The sequence below is a fragment of the Mastomys coucha genome, unplaced genomic scaffold (assembly GCF_008632895.1).
Source record: "Mastomys coucha isolate ucsf_1 unplaced genomic scaffold, UCSF_Mcou_1 pScaffold2, whole genome shotgun sequence".
Taxonomy (NCBI): domain Eukaryota; kingdom Metazoa; phylum Chordata; class Mammalia; order Rodentia; family Muridae; genus Mastomys; species Mastomys coucha.
The window spans coordinates 2,992,514-3,006,569 of record NW_022196902.1 but is presented as its reverse complement, the minus strand read 5'-3'; the positions used below and the strand labels follow the sequence as shown (position 1 = coordinate 3,006,569).

The 14,056-nt window shown below is 40.5% G+C and overlaps 1 protein-coding gene across 1 annotated transcript in view; it reads left to right on the top strand.

The window, feature by feature from the left end:
* The window catches only part of Rab32 (RAB32, member RAS oncogene family), a 14,966-nt gene extending 910 nt beyond the window's left edge, over window positions 1-14,056 (top strand). Inside the window, exons 2-3 of the mRNA XM_031380373.1 lie at window positions 8,886-9,163; window positions 12,652-14,056. Coding sequence (XP_031236233.1) covers window positions 8,886-9,163; window positions 12,652-12,801 — 428 coding nt within the window. The 3' untranslated portion in view covers window positions 12,802-14,056. The remainder of the gene's footprint in view (window positions 1-8,885; window positions 9,164-12,651) is intronic.

Below are 14,056 nucleotides of genomic sequence, written 5' to 3'. Positions count from 1 at the left end.
CCCCCCCCCCCATTTGACTTGGGTCTGTGCCTCTCTGATGTAAGGGTTTTCTCTCTCCAGAGCCAAGAAATTTTACCTCCTTGTGGTGACAGACAAACTTATAATTTACTAAGAGGGGTTGGAGCTGTGGGCGAGAAAAACTTGGAACCTAGCCAAGCCTTTGCAAAGGGAAACTCCATTCCTCAAATTCCTCTCACTTGGGAGGCCTGGTGACCCTAGGGAAGGGTTGGGAAAGTTCTGAAACTTCCCCGATGCCTTCTCCTCCCTAAACCAATACTTAATGCCTCCCCTTGAGTATCGCCCTATCCCACAAACCCTGAATTGTTTTCTTGGCTTTCGATTGTTGCCCTGGAATGTAAGAACCATTGTCTTTGAGAGGGGATTTATGAACATCGGTGTTCTAGCTGGTGTGCTAGGTGCCCTATGGGTGTTCAACAAAAGGTGAACTTTTGTGAAGTTTAATGGAAATGGTGGCAAAGGTTAACCTGCTTAATCACTGGAAACATTCAGGAGTTCCTTCTGCCAAGAGGCTTTTGAATGGGAACTTGTTTAAAACCAGACAACACCTGAGCATCCTTTCCATAGCACGCATACCCCAAAGTCCCTGGAGGGTATGGTTACGCCACAGCCAGCAGTACCCTGGGGGGACACATAACTTCTGCCTGCCAGGTAGTAAGTGCTGTGTTCTTTTATAGCCACTTCACATAAAGAAGTGTTGAAGAATTTATAAACTTTACACTCATTTGCCTAAGAGCAGAGTCTAACATGGATAAGAAGAATGTGCATTTATGCACATCAGTATCAACTTTTCAAAGTTATTTCCCCTTGGGTTCAGCTTGTTCTGTTCTTTTTTTCTTCCCCTGCAACAACTAAGAATGCATTTCAAATGTCACCCTTTAAAGCCAGAGGCTTCATTTGCAACACTTGGTCCTACTGCCCAGAACACTGATGGACATTCTATTGCTTCTTGACATCATTTCACATCCTGAAGGTTGCCTTATCATGTGATGATCACCAGTAGGGATATCCGGTGTTTGTTTTTTTGTTTTTTGTTTTAAACAGAGATGGTTTGGAATCCCTGCTTGGGGTAGCAATTCAGATTCTTTTATTACGTGCAAATTAGTAGGATAAGAACTATGTTAAATTATGTTTGGAGAGTTGAGGAAACAAAATCATGATTTCAGGGAGGTGATGGCCCATGCTTTTAGCCCAGCACTTGGGAGGCAGAGGCTGTCAGATTTGAGTTTGAGGCCAGCCTGGTCTACAGAATGAGTTCCGGGACAGCCAGGGCTACACAGAGAAACCCTCTTTCAAAAAAATCTGCACAACAACAAAACCTTTTTCTTTCTGTATATCACTTCTGCTATTTGCAAGCCCCCCTTTTCCTCTCTATGACACTCAAGCTGGCCTCCAAACCTAGATCCCCCTGCCTCAACTTCCCAATTGTTGAAACTACAAGAATGAGCCAGCATCCCAACTTCATCCTTCTTGAAAAGAAACCATGGCTTGGAGGGAGACATAGACCATTCGCCTGCTGTGATGATACATGCTTGCACTTTTGCCAAAATCTGAAGCCTGAGGTTTACTGGGAAGGAAAGTAATGTTTTCTTTCTTTTTTGTAATTAATTTAAGTTTTATTGCATTATGATGAGAAAAGGTACATAATTTCAGTTTATCTGAATTTATTAACATTTAAAAACATTTTAAGTAAATAGAATTACATCACATTCTTCCTTCCCTTTAGTACCCCAACTCCTCCCAGAGACCCCCATTCAATACCTGCCATACCTTTCTTTTTTTTATTTTGTCATATTCTTTAAGATCTATAAGATATTGTAACAATAAAAATGAGTAGTATAAAAGTTGTTTGATGTAAAACAACCAATTGAACAGTCCTATAGGGAGGTAAAATCTTTTGGTGATGTGAGGGCCATTGAAGTACAGCCTTATTACAATGAACTCCAATATTTAAAAATTGTTCTTATTTTGAGCTTGTACCACAGTGAAAGCCAAGATTTTAAGCTCTACTAAATACAAAAACAAAAACAAAAAAAACAAACAAAAAGACTTGATTTATGTTCATTTAAAAACAACTAGTAGTGATATATTATTTTAAAATATACAGCTAATATGTTTGGAGTTATCTAAAATTTATAATGAGAAATATATATATTTTTTCAGTATTGCTGCAAACAAGCATCTACATAAGAAACATTTTATAATCCCCAAGGGGGATCTCTGGTGTTAACTGTTGCTTTTCAACAGGAACTCTGGTAGCATTCAGCAAATACACAACTCCAAATAACAGAACTAGAGAAAAACTTAGGACATAACTAGACACTATTAGGCTTTTCTCAGAGATTCTGAGCTTGGGCAAGATGTCTTAGTACGCAGGCATCAAGAAGCACTAATCACTTGGATTTGGGCTGGAATTTACAGAACCACAGCCTTCACTATGTGTGATTTGAACATTTGAGTTACTACTGGGTCATGCTTAGCTCATACCATTTGAATGAGGGCGAAGTTGTGTAATGAAGACCATGCCAAAACACTCCCCGAAGGCTAGGCATATGTCAAGTGTGATTTACAAGGTTGAATCATACTGAGTTCCAAAAGAATAAAAGTATTCCCTGGTTGCAAAACAACAGGTGGAGCCAGGCACTAGCTATGACTCACTTGCTGGTTCCTCTTCAATACCATTGTTCTAGAGGTTGTAGAAGTGGATGGGGCCATAAAAAAAAAAATCTACAGTCACAAAAGCTTTGAGAACTATAATGGGCAAGAATTACAGAATGCTTTCTATAAAGACAGACAAACAGGTTCATGTAAGCCCTTCAAATTAAAACCGTAGTCATTTTCTGCTACAGGCCTCAACAAAGTGTTTGTCATCACATTTAAGGAACCCAAATTAGAGCATGCACCTCATATTGTAGATACATAACAATTACCATTTCCTCCTACCTCCATGACAACATCTCCAGTCATTTGCTTACCAAGTCATGTGTTTCTTTGCTTATGAACTTCAGAAATTCCACATTAGACAGGTTTACACTGGCTTCATTCTTTTCCTTTTCTTTCTTTCTTTTCTTTTCTTTTTCTTTTTTTTTTGAGACAAGGTTTCTCTGTGTAGCCCTGGCTGCCCTGGAACTCACTCTGTAGACCAAACTGGCCTAGAACTCAAAAATCCACCTGCCTCTGCCTCCCAAGTGGTAGTATTAAAGGCATGTGCCACCACTGGCCAGTGGCTTGATTCTTTTTAAAATGTATTTGAAAGGCTTTCTAAACTGTGGACATTTCTGCAATATGATGAGCTGTTCCACTGGCACATGGCTACAAGAATACACCCTAAAATAATCAAAATATTAATTATAGATATTTGCCTGGTCTCTGGTAAACACTCACTGATGAGGTCCTGTGAGCTATGTGGCCCAGGAATGAAGAGTTATTTTCAAATACATTCTTGGATACATTGTATCCACTGTATGTATGGGATGGTGACCACTTGGTTTTTATAGACTTTCTGTATGGAGTTTTCTGTTTCTATATAAGCATGGGAGACATCTTCTGAATGGTGAGACTGGACATCAAGGAAGCATTTTAGAATTCCATCCAAGTGTTCTCATCAAAAGCCTTGCCCCTTTCACCCAGCAAACTAGGCATGGGTGGCTCCTTCAGTCTGCTTTCTGAGGCAGAGAAGATCTCTCTCTCTCTCTCTCTCTCTCTCTCTCTCTCTCTCTCTCTCTCTCTCTCTCTTTAAGAGAAAGAGAGAAGTAGTTGGTAGCTTTGTGCTTTCTATTTGTTATTTTAACTGACAGATAGCCTGGCTTCTTTCCCACCCCATTTTTCCCCCTCCTGGATTTTTATCTGTATAATTTACTTACACAACCTCTACCATGGCTTGTGATTGATTCTTGAGACTATTCTGAACATGTTGGTGTTCCTATTCTGATTATCTGGAATCTCTCTTATCAGGACCATAGGAACCTTAGCATCTACTGTCAGTAACATACACAAATTCTTTAGCATCTGCTTTGACAGTAGATTTGACTTTATCTGACAAATGTGTCCATCCAACCCGGTTTAGTAGAAGAGTTATTTTTTTTTCCACACATAAGTTTAGGGTTGAGCATTCCAGGACTGATGTACAGTACCATAAAATCTTCACAGACAAAAACTGGCTTTCCACCACTCAGCTATTCCAAGGCCATATTATTTGTTTCAGTGGTCCAGTACAATGGGCATGTCTAGATGCAAAGGCAGCTAAGAAATATCAGGCTCATGTATTAAATTAGTCATAGTACTTGCTCCAAAATACTCTGTAAAGGAGAGTTGAGGCTAACAATTAGCAATCCTGTATACCTGCCGAAACAGAATTCGAACCACTTGGAAAGTTGTCATCCATCAGACACTGTGGGTGACTCTGATTTATACTAAAGCTGAGAGGCAGTGTTCTATCTTCAGCTCTGTCGTACCCTGGCAACACACCCACATTCCCACTACTCTTTAGGAGCTTATCATTGAATCAGACAGCCTGCTTGGCATCCATGTTCCCTCAGTCACACTTTCCACATTCTTCACTTCCCTAGTTTCATGCACTTCCATAGAAGGGCCATCAGGCCATCTCTAAGTGGCCATCTCAGGAGCCACTGGTAGAGGCTAGTTTATAGACATGGATAGCAATTTCCATCTGGAGACAGTATACTTTTTGTTCCTGGTGAATACCTTTGTTTAAAGGGTTAGGAACAATCCCATCACTTAAAACTATTATGAATTTGAACACAAATTAGCAAGGAATTTTTTATTTACATAGATAATAATCCTCTTAAAATCTACAATCGGAGATTATCTGTTGCCAGTATTTCATCTCTGAAGGGCACCATGAGATTTAAGGATTTTCTGTAAGAGACCTTCCATTTACTAACGAGAAACTAGACATCTCTTCCAAGTGACCTTGTGTAGTTAATGGGTAACTCATGTTAACTGTCAGTGGATGGAGAAGAGGTGAGTACCTATAAGTGGGAAAACTAAAGACCATTTCATTCTATTGCCTCTTGGCTTGCGGTTATGAAGTGTATATTCTGAAGTTCAACTAGTATTACTAGAAACATTTGGTTTTATCAACAGGGAGACACAAATATAACATAGAGAAAAGAAACAGCAAAAGCCATGATGGGAATCGCAAGAATACGTTTCTGTAATTGTGCTTCTGATAAACCTAGCATATGGTATTTTCTTTTTTAAAATCTGAATGGAGATACATTCATTATTTTATTGATAATATTGTTAATATTTTCATTTGTTTTAAATAGGCATGTCAAAGAATTCTGTGGATTTTTTTTTTCTTAGTGGAAAGGAAATATTTATTCCTGGAAAAATACTAGTTTACTGTTCAATCATCCTCAGAATCATTAGTGTGGAGTCCTCCAAACACCAAGATAGATAGTTTAATCCTTTGCCAACTTGTATATTTTAAGATTTCAACATTTGCGTATGTAAGAGCTTGGATGACATCTTCGGAGCCTGCACAACTCACTCTGCACTTGCTCTTCTCATCCTCCATGCTTGCCAAACTTTCAAGTTATAATCCACAGCCTGTCCTCCAGAGGCAGTAGCACATTGTTTAAGAGACAAAACATTTTGAGAGTTGTTGAAAATGTGCTGTCAGGATGTCAGCAGCAATGTGGATGACAAAGGCTGCCCCTAATAGCAGAGTGACTGGTGTGCTCAGCAATAGGGGATCGTTCCTCAGCTACTGTGGTAGAGCACAAGGGGACTGGGAGAAGGCTTGGCATCGAAGCAGCACTGTACTATGCTTAAGGAGGTCACTCCTACTCACGTGGACAGGCATCTCTTCTGCCACATAGGACACAAACAAAAATGTCTACTCCTGCAAAGTCTGGGTTAACAGATCAGATGGCACAGTAGTGCAATCGACTCAAAGAACTTGAGTATCTCCTTGGGGTTCTCTTCTCTCATCAGTAAAATAAGAAAACTGGACTAACTGGATGTTCCTATCTGTCTCCCAGTTTTGACCAGCAATGGCTCTTCTGGCACTGCTGAAAGAAGTTGTTGCATAGGGTTCTCTCCGAAAGAATCTCAATTTTTTTTTCAACAAACCCTTTGGAATGGTGAACCTCTACGTTCTGATCAATTTTCCTACCTATGCAAGCTTTAACTCTAAACAGGCACACTCTGAAGGAAGCAAAACTACCTCAGCCACCACCCCCTCCCACCCCACCACCACCACCACCACCTTGAACTACTGAGGACAGTTTTTCTCCCTTACACAGTTTTTTCTTATTCAAAGGCTCATCAGGTCTCAAGCCAGGCCCTTTAGGCTGGGTAGGGGTTGTCTGCCTTCTGGTTAATGTCTGTTCTAACACTTTGACCTCTTGGTTAACTGGGTCTCGATCTTGCATGAGTCCTCTTTCTGGTCTTATTCTGGATGCAGATCTTCACTGGGTAAGTGATTGACATCTGGTCCCCCAGTCAGTTCCTCTCCTCTTTATTGGCTTAATTGTATACCTGGCACTTTTTCTTTTCATTTTACATACAGGAGGTTTTTAAGTATGGTTTGTGATGTGAGGTCTGTCAGGAAGAATTTCCTTCTAGTCTTGACATCTCAGAAAATTTGACATTTCTAAGCCAACATATCTTCCCTCCAAATTCTTTACCATAGACACTTCTGATTTTGTATGAGTGATCAGAAAGGGCATATGAGGACATCTTTTAATACCATGGGTTATGATTAACAAAAATTATTTTCATTTTTTCAGGAGACTCACTAAAAAAGCAAGAAAACCCAAGCTGCTCCTTGGAACGGGTAGTTACCCATTCCTTTACTAGTTTGGCACCTTATCTTGTTGAAATTCAAAGGATGGTCAAACTGAGAATTATGTTATTACCCTGAAACATTAACCCTTCCATCTTTTTTAACCTGAGACTGTCTTAGAGGGGTTAGATACTTGCCTCTAACCCTATCGTGTTCAGTAATTAAGGTTCATAACAGCACAATCCTTTAAGCTCACTATTAGAAGTTGAAATCCAAACAACTTCAATCCATCTGTCTAGTCTTTTTGGAAGAATTGGTGTCCTAGCTCTTGGACTGTTAAAATATTCTGAGGGAACATATTGGCATAATTATTCAATGTATACTTATAGAGAAAGGTACAGACTAAGTTTCTTTAAATGTCAGCATTATAATCTAACAAATTACACAAATAAAGTAAAATTAGATGCATCTTATCAATAAATTTGAATATAATAGGTCCCAACCTATATGACCATTTGTTTTTTTTTTTTTTCTTTTTCTTTCTTTTTTTTTTTTTTTTTTTTGCTTCCACATCACAGTTATCACTGAGTGGTCAGGGTAGGACCTCAAACACAGCAGGAACCTGGAGGCAGGAGCTGATGCAGAGGCCATGGAGGGATGCTGCTTATTGGCTTGCTCCCCATGGCTTGCTTAGCCTGCTTTCTTATAGAGCCTAGGACTACTAGCCCAGGGATGGCACCACCTATAATAGCGGGGCCTTTTGTCGTCAATTATTGATTAAGAAAATGGCCTACTGACTTGCCTATGACACTATTTTACAGGGCATTTTCTCAGTAGAGGTTCCCTTCTTCAGGATGACTCTATTGTGTGTCAAGTTGACAGAAAAACTAGCCAGCACACAGGGAACAGGAAGACATGATGACATTGCCATCCAATATGACCATTTGTTATAATGAAATTCAGATGACCAGACCCATGAAGACTCACAAGGCAGTGGTTATAATTATAATGTCATTGTAGAATTTGGAGAAAAAGTATTTGCAGCTTGAACTAGCTTTGCATATGTGTAAATAAAAGATAATAAAATGTTGATAAAGCTTGTTCCTCATCTTGTGTTCTAACAAGAAAGCTGGCTATCATGCTGTCTTCATTTTAGATCATAGTGATGATCTTAGCTTCTTACTGACTTCATTACCCCCTCTGAATCTAGTCAGGAATTTGACAGACTAAAGATGAGCTTAAGAACTCCTGGCAACTGCAAGATAGTTTAGATGTGTAAGTCTGCAGACATGAAGGATTCAAAAGGCTTGTTTCTAGTTAGTGTCACTGTGATCTAGATCAAGTATCTTTTTGTCCCTTCTAATCCATGAGACCAAGGCTGGTAACTTCATTATGTAAAAGACTTGTTTGGCAGTGAGCTGCGCAGGCCAGTCTGGATGTGCAGACAGTAGGTACTCATCAATCGAGTAGCAGAATTTGCTCAGTATTTAATGGGAATTAAGTCCTTTTCAAAGGACAGCATTAGAAGAACTCTGCAATGGAACCTTCTCACAACTGTACAAACGGCTGTGCCACTTCTTGTTGTGAAAGCACATGCTTCCCACTGTCTCTTTCTAAGAGGAGAACGACTTTGGTACTGAGTCAAAAGTTGCTAGAGCTAGAGATGTAAAGGGGCAAGCTATGTTGTCTCCTGTCTAGTCCTGATGTTTTTGACTGGCCTTTTACCACATCATCTCTCTGCCTTTTGTAAATTTCAGATTGTTCTATTCTTGTCTCACCTTCCACTCCACCCTCTCTGTTTACCAAAGTGCCTATCTCCTCTTAGCCCAATGGAATAGGAAGCTGAAATGGCTATCTGTGAAGCCTGCCATACTGCCATCCTGAAGTTTGTGGCTCATGTGTCCTACAAAGGACTATTTCCTCCTGTTGAGCAAATTGTCAGCCACTTCTGCTAAGTCCACAGGTCTTGGTTCTGTGTGAATGTCCTTAATCCCACCAGTTTATTCTGCAGTGAGGTGGGAGATGCTTCTTTCTCAAAATAGATTTTAGGATCATGGAGCATGTACCTGCACCTAAATGTGAACATTTAATCTCCTTCTGTGTTCATCTCTAGGACAGGAGCGGTTTGGCAACATGACCCGAGTATACTACAAGGAAGCTCTCGGAGCATTTGTAGTCTTTGATGTATCTAGAAGTTCTACATTTGATGCAGTCCTAAAGTGGAAAAATGATCTGGATAGTAAAGTTCATCTTCCCAATGGCGACCCCATTCCTGCTGTCCTCCTAGCTAACAAATGTGACCAGAAGAAGGACAACAGCCAGAGTCCTTCCCAGATAGACCAGTTCTGTAAAGACCATGGCTTCATTGGATGGTTTGAAACCTCTGCCAAGGTGAGCTGACTTTACTGATCAATTGATTTCTGATGTCCTCGTCAGGCTGTGACGGAATGTAAAGGGTATAGATGGATTTCTGCAAGGAGTCTTTTAAGTCCAGGATAAGAACTGCATAGTGTGGATATGCTACTCTCTCCCTCTCTGATGCTGAAGTTATTTCAAAGTTACCTGACAGAGCCATGAACAGGAGAGCAGAGCTATTGTTCAGAGCAAAATCACATGACATTTTCTGCAAGTTTGAGTTCCTAACCAAGGTGTTCTCTTGTGCTGCTGGAGTGAACGGGAGATAAGGTGTTCTTTCGAAAGAGAAAAAAAAACATGAGGAAATGTCTTTAAGATATGAATGTCATATGCACAGCTCATACTGAACAGTCACCAATAGACTGGATTAGCTTGGAGAGTTTTGAGCAAGAACAAAAGGTCAGCATTGACTTTATGCTTCCTCCTGAATAAATGGATTTTTCTCCTGTTTTGGGGAACTGCATTTTTTTCTGTTGTAGAAAATAGAAACACTAAGATAAATTTTGAGAAGCTTAACAATGTGAAACCACTAGAGAACAAGGTTTAAAAAAAAAAGTCAGAAGTCAGAGATACACTATACTGGAGGGTTGTATATCATGGAATTTTTAAATATGAGGATTCAATAACCATCAGACTTTTATAAAAAATAAGGACCTTTTGAGAAATTCTGTGATAAATATAACATTGATTTACATATTTTTATACTGTTCCAGATTATAATATGCATAGTATTGATATATGTATGTATTCTGTGTGTGTGTATGTGTGTATATGTATGCGTGTGTATGTATGTACATTATTGTTCCTCTAATATTGTTCCAGAATAATGGCTCTAGGATTCCTACCAGGTTGTTTTTAGTGTTACCCTCATGGTGAGAGATTATTTGATGAAAGCAAGCAATGAGTGACCACATCACAGTGCAGCCTCAAAGCGTTGAGTCACTAGCCAAGAGTCTCCTGGAGGTGGAGTGAGTGGTCCCAGGAGGTGGAGTGAGTGGTCCCAGGAGGTGGAGTGAGTGGTCCCAGGAGGTGGAGTGAGTGGTCCCAGGAGGCAGAGTGAGTGGTCCCAGCCACACACTGTTTTGATTAATATGGTGTCTTATGTTTTCCTTACTTTTATGCACAGACAGTTGAGGTAGAAGAAAGATGAAGCTCAGAGGTGATATAGAAGTTAGTCAGCCTGGCAGGAAGGAGGAAGTCACAGGAGAAAAGGCACCATGGAGAGACTGAATTTTTCAAGTCTATGCCTCTCTCTTCCCCATGTACATGCTGGACAGTTTGCTTTAACCTCCCATAAAAGAGCAGAATGTGTACAGTTGCATGTATAAGTTTGGGAATTTCCTTTATTGCCTCTAAAATTCCATGTAGGACTTATTTGATCTTCTAGTTAACAAATTTTAATTTTATACAAAAATCTGCTTATAAAGTTAATAAATGATTGTCAAAGTCATGATACCTATCATTTGAAACTGTATAAGCAACTGACTTTATTACATTTTTTTAGACAAGATACCATATAGAAGAGAGAGGAGGAACATACTGATAAGGGAACATTTTTCTCCAGTTGTGTGCTTCCTTCAAATATTCTAGGAAGAGCTACCTGATTTCCTGTGTAGATTTCCTCAGGAGCTTCTGCACTCTAGAATCTAGAGGATAGCATTATCATGCATTTTTGCTTTAAAAGTTTGAAAGAAATTGAATCAGGGCTTTAGGAACTACCAATAGATCTATTTCTGGGATGGTCAGCAACTAATTTCATATCTGGATTTTGCTGGAATTCTAGTGATGTGGCTTCTAATCAAAAGATGGTCTTGAGTTCACAGATTTAGTCTTTTCTCCTTCATGACACAGATTGGATCCTAATGGGAAACTTTGCAGCTCATTTCACTGTAGTATGGGGTTTCTGTTCTCATTCATTTCTGAGTAACCACCGATAGAAAGCTGCCCTGGTTGAAGAAGAATACCTCCATAGGCTTATCTATTAAACACAGATCCATTTGATGAAGCTATTTGGCAAGGTTTAAGAAGTGTGGCCTTTTTGGACTCAATATGCCACTTGGGACCAGTTTTGAAGTTTTGTGCTCCCAAATCATTTCGTTTTCTCTCTCTGCTTCCCGCCTACAGTTTAAGATGTGATGATCTCTCTCTCTCTCTTAACTAGTTGCTCCAGCTGCCATGCCTGCCTGCGTCCACACTTCCCCTGGCCCATGATGGTAACAGAACCCCTGGGCTTCATCTTCCACCACAACCATCTGTTCATGAAACTAGCAACACCATAAGACATCATATTTATCAAAGCAGTGAATGGCGGGGACCACTCACTCTGCTTCCAGGAGACTCTCCTTGGCCAGTGGCAATCACGTCTCAATACTTTGATGCTGCCCTGTGATGTGGTCCCTTATCACTTGCTTTCATAGCTCTGACGAGAACAGACATAGAGTCTTGTCAGACATAGAGCTTTGTCAGCCAAGAGGACAGGAGACAATAAAACCTTATAAAGAATGAACTCTCCTACTCCTTACACTCCAGTTTGTAAATACAGTTTATTAAAGGAGCAGGATGAAGATACTGTCAGAAAGGCATGGGCCCACTGCTTATGAGAGTAGAAAGTGAAGATATCTTTGAAATAGTGTGTGTTGCCTGCAAGAAAGAAAGCATTCACAAAACAGTGTGGATGTATCACAGAGCTTTAGTGCCTGCTTGAAGAATCTACAAAATTACAGGACAATCACGAAGTTAAGAATTATTGGGATGGGTTTAATGGGTAAAATTTTAACAGTCCATGATGCACCCAGACTAATATACATTTTTCCTCACTGTAGAGTCCTAACTTGTAAACAGAAGGACTGGTACGAATGAAAAGACGGTTTCCCATATCACAGTGGCAGCAGTGACTTTAATCCAGGTGTCACCTGCATGCTGCACACATGGGATGTTGTCCCATTCCCATCAAGAATACAAAGCTTGAAGTTCATCAAAGGGAACTTTCACAAAGCCCCCCAGACTGAGGGCTGTTCTCTGTTCGGTGTTTTCCAAGATGTCACTTCGGGTCACAAAAGTGTAGTAACCACTAAAACGTTCCCTGTGTCTCATTAAGTAACCTCCCACACAAGCTGGGGCAACAATCCTAATTAACTCAGTGAATCACACATACAAAAATAAGACCTGAAAATAGGAGGGAGACTCCATGGGAAGAAGGGGCTTTCCAGGGGGAGAAGGAGGGAGTATGAGAGAGAGGCGTGGAAGTGAAACTAAAATTCATGCTGCACATATGTGAAACTTTCAGAGAATACTTAGCACATCAATTAAACCAGTGTCTTGAATTCTTAGTGTACCAGACACTAGCACTGAAGAAGGGGCAATTGGCTTGCTTACAGGGCGTCCTTTGGTGTGACTCCCTAGGCCCCTTATTGCACTGAATATAATATCAGTGCTAATCCTTGTTTTCTGTGCTCCCATTACAGGATAATATAAATATTGACGAGGCCACCCGCTTCCTAGTGGAAAACATGCTTGCAAACCAGCAAAGCTTTCCTAGTGAAGAAATCGACATGGACAGAATTAAACTGGTCAACGAGCCCCTCACAACAAAGCCCAGGTCCCAGTGCTGCTGATGGCAGTGCTGCTGATGCATCTCTGTGCCCTATATGCTGTCTCCTTGGCCCTGTGTGTGTCTGAGAATGCCCTCTCCCAACCCTAGCTCCCACTGTCCCCTGTGAATCTCCCTCGGGGGCTCTTTACCACTCAGCTGTACAGGAATCGCCCATCTGAAGCTGAAGAGCCATGGAGAACTCTTCCCACTCGAGGCCCTGTGACTTACCAGTGGCCCTCAGGCTCTTTGTGTACTGCCAAATGCAGACTAATGTTTACAGCCTTTGAAATACTTTTGTAGATGAATTTCAAAAGTTAGCTTTTAGTGTGAGTGCTAGGTGGACTAGTAGAAAAAGTTCCCTTCGCATGGCGATCCTGACATCTTGAGCATCTTTGTTCCTGTACACATCCTCACCTAAGCACATTTTTTTTTCTTTTCTAAGGTGTTAGCTACAGAGACTTGAAGGTCCCACGAAGTTATATTTTAGTCAAGACTTTGTATGTCATGTAAAATTTTCATCCTTAAATAACATGATTCTAGAGCACATAGCCTGTTGTGTAACGAAGTCACTCTGAGTTACCTTAAGAACCCCTTCTTCAATTAGTCAAAAAGTACTGAGCTAGGGATGTGGCTCATTTATATTGAGTGCTTACCTAAAATGTGGTAGACTGTCTGGATCTGCAGTTCTGAGAGATCAAAGAGTTAGCACCATACCTGTTTTATGGGTGTCTCCCTCCCTCCGGATCCTCTCTAGGTGTGCTTGTCACTACCACCTGGAAACAATATAAATGAACATTTTTTTTCTCTGCCCTCTATTCTGTGTTTATAGCCTCGTGCCATATTGAAGATACAGTGGCACTAAGTGGAACTTGTCTTTCCAGATGTGTCATGGTAATAATGGTCAGGAGAGGAATTCTTTTTTCAAAGCGTATGCAATTATATCCAAGTTTCTGTAGTGTAAAACCTGAAAGAGAGTAGACTATGTCTAGATTTGTCTGTGGTTTTGGATACTGGCTGTATAATGCGTAGGGCATTTAGGAAGATCCACTCTATTGTATTGCCTTTATCTCAGTGAGAGAAAGGGATAAATACTTTAACCTAAGCCCGTGTGTTGAATGAATGTAGTTCTAGGAAGGCACTTTTCTGGTTTAGACAATGTGTTTGACTGAGGTGTTGGTTCACATCTGTCATCCCAGCCTGCAGGAGACAGAGGCAAAGGGTTCATGGCATAGCTTGGCTACAAAGCAAGCCCAAGGACAGCCTGTGCTACACAAGAG